We start from the raw sequence: 15983 nt of genomic DNA, 5'->3' as shown, positions 1-15983 counted from the left end.
ATTTTGGTGTTTCTTTGGAAAAGCCGAAAAGTGAGTGTGATTCTCATTCATATGAGAATACTAGACACTTTTTTCACAAAAAAAAAAAAAAAAACTTATGTATTTAGGGGGTTTCAAAATTTTGGTCGTATGAATCGACAAAAATGTTGATTAGGATTAAAGTTCAAAAATTTTGCGGAAAAGGTACTTAAAGGAATGGACCGACATAGACCATGGGGGTGCCATAGGGGGTTTTTACACCCTTCGGACTGTTTTCTCAAGAAGTATGGACTTGCCCCTGAAACAACTTTTACCGTCGTAATTGAGCCAGCGAATGTAAGTTGCTTTAACAAAAATCAAAGTGATTTAATAGCAGGTCTTAAAGTGAACTTATCCAAAATTTTGTGTGGGAGGTACGGGAAGGAGTGGATATTTGTCCACTCCATATTCCATATTCAAACCTGATCTATATCTGGTAGATATTATGTGAATGTGTAAAGAATGGACCAAATCGGTCACTCCCATCAAGAGTTATCGTGCGTACAATTTTTCTGAATATTTTTGAACTTTTGTGGGGTAGGTACCTGAAGGAGTGGACCAATATGGCTTATATACGAACATAAACTAAGTTTGGAAACAATATTACGAAGGCCAAATTTTGGCTGGAATCGTCATTTCCGTTCGAGAATTATCTTGCGCTTCCACCCATAAACATGGTGTCATAGGGTTTGTTTTTCAACTTTCAGGCTATTTTTTCAGGAAGTATGGACTTGCCCCTGAGGAAACTTGTACCTTCGTATAGGGGACAGTGAATACAAAATGTTACAACAAAAACCAAGGCGATTCGAGAGCAGATCCTAAACTGAACTTTTCCCAAATTTGGTGTGGGAGGTACTCGAAAGAGTTTACCGATTGAGTCCATATTGGAACCTCATCTAAGTTTGGTAGAAATTACACGATGTGCAAAGTATAAACCAAATCGGTTATTCCCTACAAGAGTTATCGTGCGCACAAGTTTTGCGACAATTTTTGACAATACCTGAAGGAGTGGACCTATATGGCCCATCTTCGAACTTAAATCGAATCTGGACAAAATATTTCGATACCCAAAATTTGAACCGAATCGATTGATCCGTTCGAGAGTTATCGTGCGCACCAGCCGGCCAGACAGACGGACAAACGGACGGACATTGCTAGATCTACTCAAAATTGTCTGAAACGGATATCGTACAAACATACTTGGGGTCTAAAACCATTATTTCGATGAGGCACATTTTTGGTCGTATCAAAGTGTAAATACCCTCTTTAGCCTAAAGGCTGAGGGTATAAAAAGATCGGCTAATCAGATACGCATTTTTTAAAGTATAATTATGTCTGTATCAAGTTGGTTGTAACTATTGTGGTGTAACTATTGTCAGGCGTCACTTGGTATCGCTGGAGGATCTCACGGCAATTTGAAACGTCATATGAAGACAAAACATCCTTTAATCCCTTTGAGCCTAGAAAGACAAAGTGTGGATCCCGCAACTAAAAATGTTCAAACCGTAAACTTGGAATCCGATTTTGTTGATGGGGAAATGGCGACCACGAGCGCTCAAGCGAGAAACCAACAGCAAAGGATAACACAGCTTATTCGAAGACCAGTATCGATAAGAAAAGTAGAACAGATCGGCATGCAGGTAATGAAGATGGTAGCAAAGGGACATCACGCATTAAAAATTGTTGAGGAGCTTGAATTTAAAAAGCTTATTGAATCTGTGTCGCATTGCCCGGGATACACTTTGCCAACTAGACTGACTCTCTCCAAGAACTTACTACCAAAAATTTATAACGATATTTTAGTCACAGTGAAAGTGTCAGTAAAATCAGCCAAAGCCGTATGCCTCACCACGGACGGGTGGACCTCCAAAACCAATACATCATTTATGGCAGTAACCGGTGATTTTATTGACCAAAATTGTGTTCTAAGGTCCTACCTCTAATCCTGCGAACAATTTTGTGAAGGCCACACAACTGAAAACTTGGCACAGTTTTTTGAAAGACGTAATAACTAATTTTGAAATCAATCAAGTTGCAGCTATTGTAAGCGACAACGCTTGACAACGATTGCAGATTCATTTTGATGACTGGCAAATTATAAAGGAAGCAATAGTAATTTTAAAGCCATTCTATGAAATTACTCTGTTTGCTATTTATTGTCTCCATACACAAAAAACAAATTACTATTTCCGCACATCATTTCTTTTGTCCTAATTTGTATATCTTAAACCATGAGCCATATACATATTCGTTTTTTGTTTGGGAACAAGTTGAGTTCACCAACTAAGCTCAGATCGGGATGAAATTTTTAACAGGTAGGTCTCGTCACCCTGGTCAAAAATATATATCACATTTGTTGCGGAAGTCCACACATCCCGAGATATTGGCTTCCAAAGTTACCTTATTTATATCAGGTTGACGAGACCTACCTGTAAAAATTTTATCCCGATCCGAGCTTAGTTGGTGAACTCAACTTATGCCTTTGTTTGTTTTGTTAAACATTTGTAACATTCCATGGCTTTGATATCATTTACATGTCCAATGGAACAAGACGGGAATAGGTGCGCACACCCGATTTTTTTGAAATTTTTACCACAGGTAGGTCTCGTTGCCCTGATCACAAAAATATATATATCGTCTAGATGTAGTCCATACTTCCCGAGATATAGGCCATTAAAGTTCCAAATTTTCTTTTAAATTATAATTTTCTTCTGCAATAGCCGGCCTTCGGCCGGGGATTTAAGACTTTCTCCTATGGACAGGGGCAAATCTAGGGAACGGGAACAAAAATTTATTTTAAATTATAAATGTTTCTCTAATTAGCCGGCCTTCGGCCGGGGATTTAAGACTTTCTGCTATGGACAGGTACAAGTCTCGGGAACGGGTACAAAATTTTCTTTTAAATTAAATTTTTTTCTAAATAGCCGGCCTTCGGCCGGGAACTTAAGACTTTCACCTATGGACAAGTGCAAATCTAGGGAATGGAAACAAAACTTTATTTTATATTATTAATTTTTCTCTAATTAGCCGGCCTTCGGCTACATATTTTTGGAACTTTAAAGGCCTATATCTCGGGAAGTATGGACTACATCTAGACGATATATATATTTTTGTGATCAGGGCAACGAGTCCTACCTGTGGTAAAATTTTCAAAAAAATCGGGCGTGCGCGTGTAAACCCGTCTTAAGCCAATCATTCTCCGCATTCTTTTATTCCTACCAAATGTAAAAAAATTAATATGTAAATATTTCCTTAATTCTCTTATTTGTACTTACCATTTGTCAAAATATTCTTTACTCCATTCATTTATATTTCCATACCACAAATGAAATGACAACAGACCATTCACTGAACGAATTACGAATCGTTCACTGAAATATTCTCTAACGGTGAACGATTGAACTAGTGAACTAAAAGAACGTCCTAGTTCGTTGAAAAGAGCTGAACTGAAAAGAGCGATCTTCAAAAAGAGCTAAAATATACAACTCTATTCTTTGGTAGTTTGTCGATGGTCAGACTAGCAAGGTTTCATGAAACCAATTTCGTTAAAGTTTCTTTTCAAATTTCGTTCATGTCCACACACGTTAACGTGAAATTTAAGATCTTTGCGTGTCCTCTTTATTTTACCATTCGCGTTTGTTGTGTTTCTCATACCAATAAAAACAAAAAAAGACATAAATAAACCAAAAAACAACATAAAATAATTAACATTAAAAATTAAATTAATATTAATAGTTAAATTTTCACTATTTCATTAATTAAATGTTTTTATTAAATATATTTATGTTTGTTTTGTTGTTAACGTTTGCTTGAGAAAGTAAAAATGAAAGAAAATTGAAGAAAAAATCTTGCAACGAAGAACAAGAAGAGGCAACACAACAAACACAGAAAACCATGTACATGGGTTTCACTACTTCATACCCCTCGCCTATAAATTTGACGTCGCCATGTTGAAATCGTGCTAGTCTGACCATCGACTTTGGTGGTCTTAGTAATCGGTAAGAAGAATAACTGAAAACAAAAATTTGTATCTTATGAATAATAGTTTATTCCTATTTTTTTTTTTAAACTAAAAGCCTAACTTAAATTATGCCTGACTTCTTGCAGCCTTGCGCTCGTAATAACGTTGGACAGCTGCATCGAATACCTCACCCACAGTACGTTTTTTCCATACTTCATTTTTATCTCGTTTCGGTTTTGGTGGAGGGGGTACAACATCCACTTCCTCAACATCTACGGATGGTACGGGTAGTTTTGCATTATTTTCTGTTGCGTTAGCATCAGCCTTCGTGGCCTCTTTTTTGTTATCAGTTGTATCCTTTTTCAATGAATCTAAATTAAGAGCAATTTTACTAGCATCAATTTTTGTTGTCGTATCGACATTCTTATTTGCGTCTTCCTTTTGTTTTGTTTTCTTTTTCTTCTTTTTGTTGGGCGTATTATTTTCATCATCGCTGTTGCCCGACTCTGAGGAAGATGATGAAGAAGAATCGTCGATACTAAAGTCAGAATCAGCATCAATATTGTTGGTTAAATGCTGCTTTTTATCGGGATTTGTATCTGGGAGAGATGTTTCCATGGTTGCTGCTTCTTCTTCTTCATTTGATGAACGTCGTTTGCGATAGGCTCTTTGTTGTGAGGGTTTGCCAGATTTTATAGGCTTATATGCTACAGCCTCCGTTTCACCATCAGCCTCACCAGATGTCATAAATTCTGGCCGTAAGTCTGGTTTTTTCACTTCCTTGGATGAACCCATTTTCTGTTCATAGAGATGACGATAGAATCCATCGAGGTCGTTCTGTTTTCTTACATCTCCAATGGCTTCCAAGTAGTCATCACGTTTATTTTGTTCCTCAAGTTTACGCATCTCCTCTAGCTTTTTGCGATATGAAGAAGTAACAAAAGCTTCCTTGTCTTTGAATTGTTCACCCTCAGCTTCACGTTCTTTCTGCACTTGCCTTTCAACACGCAATTCATTTTCCAATTTTCTTCTTTCGGCCGTCTCCAAGAGCTTGGTGATATATCTGGCCTTTTTGGGTTCATTAGATTTCACTTTCTTCTCTTCTTCGCGTTTACTTTCCATGTCTTCGTATAGTTCATCATATTGGAAAATGGTAGGATCTTCAGCCAATGCCTGAGCCTGAAGGTTTTTGGCACGTCGCCTTTCCATCATACTAGGTCCCATTGTGCTGGACTTTTTCATCTGCAGTTGCGGTGGCCCTTCATCTTCGGAATCGTCACTGCTCTCATCGAAAATAGAGGGTTTGGAAACCTCACGCTGGGCTGGTGGTGGGGCCTTTTTCTGTTGGCCAGGAATGATGAGACCATACCTGATTAAATTAGAAGAGAAATTAGCTACTTTTATTTATGAAAATAATAACTTTTACTTACTGTTTTGACATATTTTTTATTATTTACTAGAAAGAGAGTTACCATTTCTTTTCACTGAGAGCAGTGTTAATAAAAATGGCAATGTTGTGTAATGGTACTCTTTGAATACAACTCTGAGTACGTGTGATGCCAAGATAACAACGCAACGTATAAGCAGGAGCGTATGCTCAATGTTGATGCATTTAGCTAGGATTTTTGAAATAATAGTATAGTACAAGAAACACATTATGTATGCGATTAATTATGCAATCGATTTTTTCAAACAAACGGAAGCGTATTTACAATAAAATGGCAAAATTAGACGTTTCCTCGCAAAACGTCCGTTACATCTAATTGACGCCATCGCTTTACGTTTCCATTTAGTTATAGGATTTCCCAATACTTAGTACTCTTTCTGAGCATCACTGTGCAAAATGGCGCTCCGATGCAAAAGAAAAAATGCTTTATTTTTCAGACGGCTGCCACAACCTGCTGTGAGAGTTTGATGAAAATTCTGTGAAAAGGCCGGAAAAGCTTGAAAAACTAACGGAAAACATAACAAAAGTAAGCTTTACCCCTATAGCCATGCATTTCTACTAACAGATCATCGAAATTCGTGAAATTTTCGCGAAAAAACTGATTGTGAAAAATTCTTTGTTCAGTTTGTGAAATTCAATTCATATCGTTCACGACGCAACGAACTGAAAGACGATCATAAACGAAGACACACAGAAGAAAAAAGCACATACAGTAACATAAATAGACGAAAGTAAGGCAGGCGGGCAGCCAGCCGACTGGAGTCTTGAGCTTGAGGTTAGCCCATCAGCAACAGCAAGGGAAAGTTTGGGCTGCGGGCCCTAACTGAACATTTTTTAAAATTATTTTTGTTAATGCATAATTAAAACACATACATCAAAATGGCTACGAACGATTCCAAGGCGCCTTTGCGCCAGGTGAAACGTGTGCAGTTTGGTATCCTATCACCTGATGAAATCGTAAGTCAATTAATGTGCATGTTGAACTAGGATTATTTGGTAAACAATTATTTTTTGTGTTATAGCGTCGTATGTCTGTGACAGAGGGTGGTGTACAATTTGCAGAAACCATGGAAGGCGGCCGTCCCAAGCTGGGTGGTCTTATGGATCCCCGCCAGGGTGTTATCGATCGTACTTCACGTTGTCAAACTTGCGCTGGCAATATGACAGAATGTCCCGGTCATTTTGGTCACATTGATTTAGCCAAACCCGTCTTTCACATTGGTTTCATAACAAAAACCATCAAAATTTTACGATGTGTTTGCTTTTATTGTTCCAAAATGTTAGTCTCACCCTCTAATCCCAAAATCAAAGAAGTCGTTTTAAAGACCAAAGGACAGCCACGTAAACGTTTGGCTTATGTCTATGATTTATGTAAAGGCAAGAAGATTTGCGAAGGTGGCGAAGATATGGATATGACAAAGGATGGCCAACCGGCTGATCCCAATAAGAAACCAGGACACGGTGGTTGCGGTCATTATCAACCATCATTGCGTAGAACGGGCTTGGATTTGACAGCCGAATGGAAACATGTTAATGAGGATTCACAGGTAAGTGCTGGTCACACACACACAAACTATTTTTTAATATAAAATTATAATTTACGCTATTAAATATTTGCAAAGTTGAGATGAGACGGATGTCGATGACTATAGAATCGCATGTAGATTGAGATTATTCTCTATAATGCTTGGAATATATCTGAAAATCTTACCTATATCGTGGTGTCGTAAGACAAGCCGTTCGGACTTGGCGATAAAAAGTAGATCACATATGATTGACCCAATATGAATCGGCGTTATAACGTATGTTTATCTTTAGAGAATTTAATTGGGACTAAATTCATTTTCATATTTTCTACAGTATAAGTCTTCCGATCCAATGCACAACCTTAGATTAAAACATTTCGAACTGGAGATTACAAATATTGTCACTTGTGCTATTCGAAACATTAAATGCAGTGTTATTTACTTGAGTTACCAAAGACAGCTACGTCACATACATGTGATTGCCATGGTATACGTGCATCCACCACCATCTGTATATGCCACGTATACAGGAATGACCCATATTTTTATGCAAACTTAATTGATATTTATAAGTCCTGATGTACATACATATGTATGTCTCCACATTAGATAAATCGATGTCTTGTGATATGGTTATGAACCCCGTACGATGATTTGGTCGTAAGATCATTTCTTGTCAAGCTTATGAGGATGAATTTTTCCATTTGTAGAAACTGATAGTTCAATACGATGTCAGGAATACAAAATCTATTTCTAATAAAAAAAGTCAGTTACCCTAACCTAATTTGTCTGAGTAAAAATCAGATCGTTCCATGAACCTTCTGGAACCTATAAGCTTTATTCACCATCACACACCATAAATAGACAAATATCTTTAAATTGGTACTGTTCAAACATACTTAGGAACCGATATCAGCTTTGTATTCATCCTGAAAAGAGATAAAAGTGTTTTAAAGAGGGAAAGGAGGGGAGAAATACTAGAATGAAGTAGTAGGGAGTGTAGATGTAACACACCTAATCGACATTTAAATTGACAGTTCAATCCCATCGTCTTTTCATTGCAGGAGAAAAAAATCCAGGTCACAGCGGAACGCGTGTGGGAAATTTTAAAACACATTACAGACGAAGAATGCTTTGTTATGGGCATGGATCCAAAATATGCACGTCCCGATTGGATGATTATTACGGTATTGCCTGTACCACCATTGGCTGTACGGCCAGCTGTAGTTATGTTTGGTGCCGCCAAGAATCAGGACGATTTAACGCACAAACTTTCTGATATTATAAAGGCGAATAATGAGCTGCGTAAAAACGAAGCAAGTGGTGCAGCAGCCCACGTTATTTTAGAAAATATTAAAATGTTACAATTTCACGTGGCCACATTGGTCGACAATGATATGCCTGGTATGCCAAGGGCTATGCAAAAATCGGGAAAACCCCTGAAAGCTATCAAATCCCGTTTGAAGGGTAAGGAAGGACGTATTCGTGGTAATTTGATGGGTAAACGTGTAGATTTCTCAGCACGTACTGTCATTACACCTGATCCAAATTTACGTATTGATCAAGTCGGCGTTCCACGTTCAATTGCCCAGAATTTGACTTTCCCCGAACTTGTAACACCTTTCAACATTGATCGCATGCAGGAATTGGTACGTCGAGGTAATTCGCAGTATCCCGGTGCCAAGTATATTGTTCGTGACAATGGTGAACGTATTGATTTGCGATTCCATCCTAAACCATCGGATTTACATTTGCAATGTGGCTATAAAGTGGAGAGACATTTACGTGATGATGATTTGGTTATTTTCAATCGTCAGCCCACACTACACAAAATGAGTATGATGGGTCATCGTGTCAAAGTGTTACCATGGTCAACATTTCGTATGAACCTGTCCTGTACCTCTCCTTACAATGCTGATTTCGATGGTGATGAAATGAACTTGCATGTCCCACAATCTATGGAAACCAGGGCGGAGGTGGAGAATATTCACGTTACGCCCCGACAAATTATTACCCCACAGGTAAGGGAAACGCAAACTTTAATACAATGACTAACTTCCTAACCCCCTACTTTTTACTTTTAGGCCAACAAACCCGTCATGGGTATTGTGCAGGACACACTGACAGCTGTGCGTAAAATGACAAAACGTGATGTCTTCATCACCCGTGAACAGGTAATGAACCTTTTGATGTTCTTGCCCACTTGGGATGGCAAAGTGCCACAACCATGTATCCTCAAACCTATGCCTCTGTGGACAGGCAAACAAATCTTCACCCTGATTATTCCCGGTAACGTAAACATGATACGTACCCATTCTACACATCCTGATGATGAAGATGATGGCCCCTACAAATGGATATCACCTGGTGATACCAAGGTAATGGTAGAACATGGCGAATTGATTATGGGTATTTTGTGTAAGAAAACACTGGGTACATCGGCTGGTTCTTTGCTGCATATTGTCTTTTTGGAATTGGGTCATGAGATTGCCGGTCGTTTCTATGGTAACATTCAAACTGTAATTAACAACTGGTTGCTCTTGGAAGGTCACAGTATCGGTATTGGTGATACAATTGCTGATCCTCAGACCTATAATGAAATTCAGATGGCCATTAAGAAAGCCAAAGACGATGTCATCAACGTTATTCAAAAAGCACACAACATGGAATTGGAACCCACACCCGGTAATACTCTGCGTCAGACTTTCGAGAATCAAGTAAATCGTATTTTGAACGATGCTCGTGACAAAACTGGTGGCTCAGCTAAGAAATCTTTGACTGAATACAACAGTTTAAAGGCTATGGTGGTTTCAGGTTCTAAGGGTTCCAACATTAATATTTCTCAGGTTATTGCTTGTGTAGGTCAACAGAACGTCGAAGGTAAACGTATTCCTTACGGCTTCCGCAAACGTACTCTGCCACATTTCATCAAAGACGATTACGGTCCTGAATCTAGAGGTTTCGTCGAAAATTCATACCTTGCCGGTTTGACTCCATCCGAATTCTATTTCCACGCTATGGGTGGTCGTGAAGGTCTTATCGATACTGCTGTAAAAACTGCTGAAACTGGTTATATCCAGCGTCGTCTTATAAAGGCTATGGAATCTGTAATGGTAAACTATGACGGTACAGTACGTAATTCTGTGGGTCAGCTGATTCAGTTGCGTTACGGTGAGGACGGTTTGGCTGGAGAAACAGTAGAGTTCCAGAATTTACCCACGGTCAAGCTATCGAACAAATCATTTGAAAAGAGATTCAAATTTGATTGGTCCAATGAACGTTACATGCGTAAAGTGTTCACCGATGAGGTTATAAAAGAGTTGAGTGAAAGTGGTAATGCTCTGCCAGAATTGGAAATAGAATGGGATCAACTGTGTCGAGATCGTGAGGCATTGAGAGAAATTTTCCCCAATGGTGATTCCAAGGTTGTATTGCCATGTAACTTGCAGAGAATGATATGGAATGTTCAAAAGATTTTCCACATAAACAAACGTATGCCAACAGATTTGTCTCCTCTCAGAGTAATAAATGGCGTACGTGACTTGTTGCAACGTTGCGTTATTGTGGTGGGTAATGATCGTATTTCAAAACAGGCCAACGAAAACGCCACCCTACTCTTCCAATGTTTGGTACGTTCCACCCTATGTACCAAATATGTTGCTGAGGAGTTCCGTCTATCAACAGAGGCTTTTGAGTGGTTGATTGGTGAAATTGAAACAAGATTCCAACAAGCTCAAGCCAATCCCGGTGAAATGGTGGGTGCCTTGGCTGCCCAGAGTTTGGGTGAACCTGCCACACAGATGACACTGAACACTTTCCATTTTGCTGGTGTATCCTCCAAGAACGTAACATTGGGTGTACCTCGTCTAAAGGAAATTATTAACATTTCCAAGAAGCCCAAGGCTCCTTCTCTTACTGTCTTTTTGACTGGTGGTGCAGCTCGTGATGCAGAAAAGGCCAAAAATGTGTTGTGTCGTCTGGAACACACCACTCTACGCAAGGTCACAGCGAACACGGCAATCTACTATGATCCCGATCCACAACGTACGGTCATTGCTGAAGATCAAGAATTCGTTAATGTCTACTATGAGATGCCTGATTTCGATCCCACACGTATCTCACCATGGCTACTACGTATCGAACTCGATCGCAAACGTATGACAGATAAGAAATTGACTATGGAACAGATTGCAGAGAAAATTAATGCTGGTTTTGGTGATGATCTGAATTGTATCTTCAATGATGACAATGCCGATAAGCTGGTCTTACGTATTCGTATCATGAACAACGAAGAGAACAAATTCCAGGATGAAGACGAGGCCGTTGATAAGATGGAAGACGATATGTTTTTGCGTTGCATCGAGGCCAACATGTTGTCAGACATGACACTGCAGGGTATTGAGGCCATTGGAAAAGTGTATATGCATTTGCCACAAACGGACAGTAAGAAGCGTATTATTATTACGGAAACTGGTGAATTCAAAGCCATTGGTGAATGGTTGTTGGAAACTGATGGTACATCAATGATGAAAGTACTCTCTGAGCGTGATGTAGATCCGGTGCGAACATCGTCTAACGATATTTGTGAAATTTTCCAAGTATTGGGTATTGAAGCTGTGCGTAAATCTGTTGAAAAGGAAATGAATGCTGTGTTGCAGTTCTACGGTCTTTATGTAAACTATCGTCATTTGGCCTTGTTGTGTGACGTAATGACAGCTAAGGGTCACTTGATGGCCATTACACGTCACGGTATCAATAGACAGGATACTGGTGCTCTTATGAGATGTTCATTCGAAGAAACGGTAGATGTGTTGTTGGACGCCTCGGCACATGCTGAGACAGATCCTATGAGAGGTGTATCGGAGAATATTATTATGGGTCAATTGCCCAAGATGGGAACAGGTAAGGGAATGAGGAAAAGACATGCCACATATGGGAGATACATTTTATTCTTTTATCTGTTTTCAGGTTGCTTTGACTTGTTGTTGGATGCTGAAAAATGTCGTTATGGTATTGAAATTGCCAATACCATTGGTTCAAGTATACTGGGTGGTTCTGGTATGTTCTTTGGCGCGGTATCCACACCAAGCATGTCACCGCCCATGACCCCATGGCAGAATTGTGGTACACCAAGATATTTCTCACCATCTGGACAAAGTATGACTAAATTGTTTGTTGTTATCTGATAACTTGTTAACAATTTTTTTTTGGTTACAGTGAGTGGTATGACTCCCGGAGGACCCAGCTTCTCACCTTCTGCTGCCTCAGAAGCATCTGGAATGTCACCCAATTGGTCACCAGCACATCCAGGTTCTTCACCCAGCTCACCCGGGCCACCAATGTCACCCTTCTTCCCACCATCACCTAGTGTGTCCCCCTCTTATTCGCCAACTAGTCCAAATTATACGGCTTCATCACCTGGAGGTGCCTCGCCAAGCTATTCGCCACTTAGTCCAAATTATTCACCCACAAGTCCTGCATATGGCTCAATATCACCACGTTACTCTTCGACTACGCCCAACTTTAATCCCCAATCAACTGGTTACTCGCCCTCGACAAGTCGTTATTCACCCTCGTCCCCGGTATATTCACCAACGTCACCTTTCCACTCTTCAAGTCCTTCCTATACTGGCAGTGGTGGTTCGAATATGTATTCTCCGACAAGTGCTTATTCTCCAACTTCTTCAAATTATTCTCCAAATTCTCCTTCCTATTCGCCAACTTCTCCGTCTTATTCTCCTTCAAGTCCTTCGTATTCACCTTCTTCGCCATGTTATTCACCCACATCACCATCCTATTCACCATCTTCTCCAACGTATACACCGGTGACTCCATCATATTCGCCATCATCGCCAAACTATTCATCTTCTCCCCACTACTCGCCGGCATCACCGGCCTATTCACAAACGGGTGTGAAATATTCACCGTCATCTCCGAAATATTCGCCACCCTCACCATCGTATGATGGCTCACCGGGATCGCCGCAATATACCCCTGGATCACCGCAATATTCTCCAGCTTCACCCAAATATTCGCCATCGTCGCCATTATACTCACCAACATCGCCACAGCATTCACCCGCAAATCAGTACAGTCCAACGGGTTCGAGTTATTCGGCTGCATCACCACGTTATTCGCCCAATAACATGTCGGTATATTCACCAGGCAGTACTAAATATTCGCCAACGTCCCCAACCTACACACCAACAACGCGTAACTATTCACCAGCTTCTCCCATGTATTCCCCAACGGCACCCTCACATGGTTATTCACCCACTAGTCCAGCATATTCGCCAAGCAGTCCAACCTACGAAGAAAGTGAGGATTAAAGTAAAGGAGGGCTTGCAGTGGATAAAACAGCTGGTCATGTTGGCACATATTTTACCAATGACGCACGTGCATTTTCAGAATCAATTTTCTGATTGGACAAAAATTTAACTAAAAATAAAAAAAAAAAAACATTTACAAATAAGTAAACAAAAATTCATTATAAAATATGAATGCTAGTAAGGATTGTTTTGAAATAAGAATTTTTCAATTTCTGCGCGGATACCATTCAGCTCTAGAACAAACATTTTTTTGTTATAACCACCCCCTCCCCCTCTATATAGACCCCAAGTCCCCAACTACCTCCCCTCAAACCTTTTGCTTAATTCTCGTACTAAAAACTCAATGTATTGCTTTACACAACAACAAAAAAACTATATATTATTTAAACAATTATTGACGTCATATTCAATAGAATTAAAAAAGTAGTAATAATAAGACAAACATAACTGTTGTGACATACTTACATTTTAATTCAAGTTTTTCAACAACTCTGCCTCGTTAGACAGGCTGCTGATAAAAAAGCTAAGTCGTTTTGTTTTTAATTTAAACTTGTTTTGGAAATGTTTTGTACAGTGCAAATGGAAATTGTTAAATTAAAATGTTTGAATGTCAGAACAGAAACGGAAAGAAAGCTGAATATGTAGCATTTTTTAATTTCATTTGATTTTAATTTCTTTATTTGAAATATAGTTTAAAGTATGTAATATTTTAAATTTTAAATATAACGAAAAATATATTGGTACCGAGACATTAAAACAATATCGTGTTTCATTTAAAGCAATCAAATCAGGGGGCTAATTACGTGATTCGACATCGAGTTGTTTCGACCCGAGTACTCAAAGTTGGGATGACAACATTCGTTATCGAGTAAAATTATCGAGAAATTGAGCATAAATTTGCGAGTAATTTCTCGTAGCCAAATGGCCTATCGTAAACAAACAAAATGAAAGATTTCTTATTGTATTTGTGTTTAAAATGTAAAAAATTGTTGTTTATTGACGGTTTATAGAGGAAAAATGATATTAGTAAATAATTGTGAGCATTTTTTACACAAAATAAGAGAAATTGTGAAAAGTCCTTTTCAGTCGTTTTAAGAAATTGTGATAAAATTATAATTAAAATAAATACATATGCATTCTATCATTAACCAAAAATTAGTGTTTGCAGTCGTTAAAATATAAGTTGAAAAATAAGCATTTCTGCAAAACAAAAAATTATTTAATATTAATAGGCTTTATTTTATAGGTGAACAACTTTTAATAAAGTGCATTTTAAATAGTTCATCCCCCGTTGTTTACCAAAGGAAATACTCTCTCAGAGAGGCTAATGCAAAACACCCACCAAATTCTCTCATTTATTTTGAGAGAGAATTATTAAGGTAGATGTATTAGCAATCTGTAACAAGAATGACAAAACAATTTTGCAAACATTAATAATGTTCATATTTTCTTAGCACAACTTCATTCCGAAATTATTATGCAATGTATTGTTCAAAAAATTCCACAAATATTTACATTTTTTCATTCATAATTTTGTTATTTAGTTTTTGATTTGAAATAAACACATTTTTTGACGTCTACCTTCATAACTTTCCCCAAAGAACACATAGTTCGATTACCGGTTACTCTCGAAACATTCGATCAGTGATTTCGATCGAGTCTTATCATGCCGTTTTTTTCTCGTGTCGAAAACTTATTCACGAGTAAATTCTCGATCGAATCGAATCACATAATTAGGCCCCAGTATATACTACTAAAAATCAGCATTGGGCCTAATTACGATATTCGATCGAGTATTTGCTCGTGAATAGAAAAATCGAATTATGTAAACCTGTGTGTTCTTCAGAGAACATTCTGAACGCATGGGAGTTGGGAATTTTTTCCCATTCCCACATTGAACAAATTCACGAACCCCTAATCAACAATCAAAAGTGAATTCACGAACCCTGCTTTCCCCCTTATTAGAACCAGTTTTCCCCCCTATTTTTAATATATTGTTACGAATGTAACTGATAGGTTTAAGTTAGTTTAGTTTAATTTCCGTTAATTTAAAAATTTGAATTGTAACGTAAAGTTTTTATTACGCAGTTACTTTATTTAAGCAACAACAACTACCATGTAGAACTCTCTTCATCATTCTAGTCGTTACATTACCTTTTGTTCTTGTTTGTTTTGTTTTGCAACAATAATGTAACTATCGTTTAGTTCCTACTTCTTGTATTTCGTGTAGTTGTTTGTTGTTGTAGTTACGTCATTACTGTGCTTGTATGTATGTGAGTATGGATGCTCGCTTAGTGCGAATGTGCGTCTGTGTGTTCGCTGCACAGATTCGAGTTGTTGCCATATTTCTAGATATTTCTAGACCAAGGAGATTTTGGGTATAAATAGAGTTACGAATGGCAACATTGAGTTGAGTTGTGTTTTAAGCGTTGAACTGAACAGATCGGTTAAAGAATAGCTGCGTGCTAACTAGAGACTTGCTGTGTGCTTAGTAATTAAAGTCGGTTCCGAATCAGTGTAATAAAGTAAATAAAGCATTGTAGAAACGTAATCTAAAACGAACCCTGTTTTATTTGGTACAAATCGTATCGGGGAATAAAACAACGTCTACACGGAGATTAGTTAAATCTAATTCCGTAACAATATTGCCTGCGCCATCTGAATAAAATGTTGTGAGGAGTTTTTTCTCATTTCCACCTCCC

The 15983-nt window shown here is 38.4% G+C and overlaps 2 protein-coding genes across 2 annotated transcripts; one reads left to right on the top strand and one right to left on the bottom strand.

The window, feature by feature from the left end:
* Positions 1–4042: 4042 nt before the first annotated feature.
* LOC141397281 (uncharacterized) lies at positions 4043–5551 on the bottom strand. The gene is made up of 2 exons (XM_073973388.1): positions 5410–5551; positions 4043–5348 (listed from the first exon to the last, which is right to left on the bottom strand). Exons 1-2 carry the CDS (start codon positions 5418–5420, stop codon positions 4106–4108), a joined length of 1254 nt encoding a protein of 417 aa, XP_073829489.1. The 5' UTR covers positions 5421–5551; the 3' UTR covers positions 4043–4105.
* Positions 5552–5793: 242 nt separating this feature from the next.
* Polr2A (RNA polymerase II subunit RpII215) lies at positions 5794–14038 on the top strand. Its single transcript, XM_073973387.1, has 7 exons — positions 5794–5952; positions 6051–6383; positions 6449–6973; positions 8017–8973; positions 9037–11854; positions 11921–12109; positions 12170–14038. Exons 2-7 carry the CDS (start codon positions 6306–6308, stop codon positions 13279–13281), a joined length of 5679 nt encoding a protein of 1892 aa, XP_073829488.1. The 5' UTR covers positions 5794–5952; positions 6051–6305; the 3' UTR covers positions 13282–14038.
* The last annotated feature ends 1945 nt before the right edge of the window (positions 14039–15983 follow it).

The sequence above is a fragment of the Musca autumnalis genome, unplaced genomic scaffold, assembly GCF_047663935.1.
Source record: "Musca autumnalis isolate F117 unplaced genomic scaffold, ASM4766393v1 scaffold_3, whole genome shotgun sequence".
Taxonomy (NCBI): Eukaryota; Metazoa; Arthropoda; class Insecta; order Diptera; family Muscidae; genus Musca; species Musca autumnalis.
Note: the sequence above shows the minus strand (reverse complement) of the source record. Positions and strands in the feature narration are given on the sequence as shown.

What these genes read in the sequence shown, in the direction of transcription:
- Polr2A (XM_073973387.1), top strand. Translation starts at nt 6,306, where the DNA reads ATGGCTACGAACGATTCCAAGGCGCCTTTGCGCCAGGTGAAACGTGTG. An exon ending in GACAAATTATTACCCCACAG is followed by an intron (nt 8,974 to 9,036) that starts GTAAGGGAAACG and finishes TTTTACTTTTAG; the next exon opens with GCCAACAAACCCGTCATGGG. An exon ending in TTTCTCACCATCTGGACAAA is followed by an intron (nt 12,110 to 12,169) that starts GTATGACTAAAT and finishes TTTTGGTTACAG; the next exon opens with TGAGTGGTATGACTCCCGGA.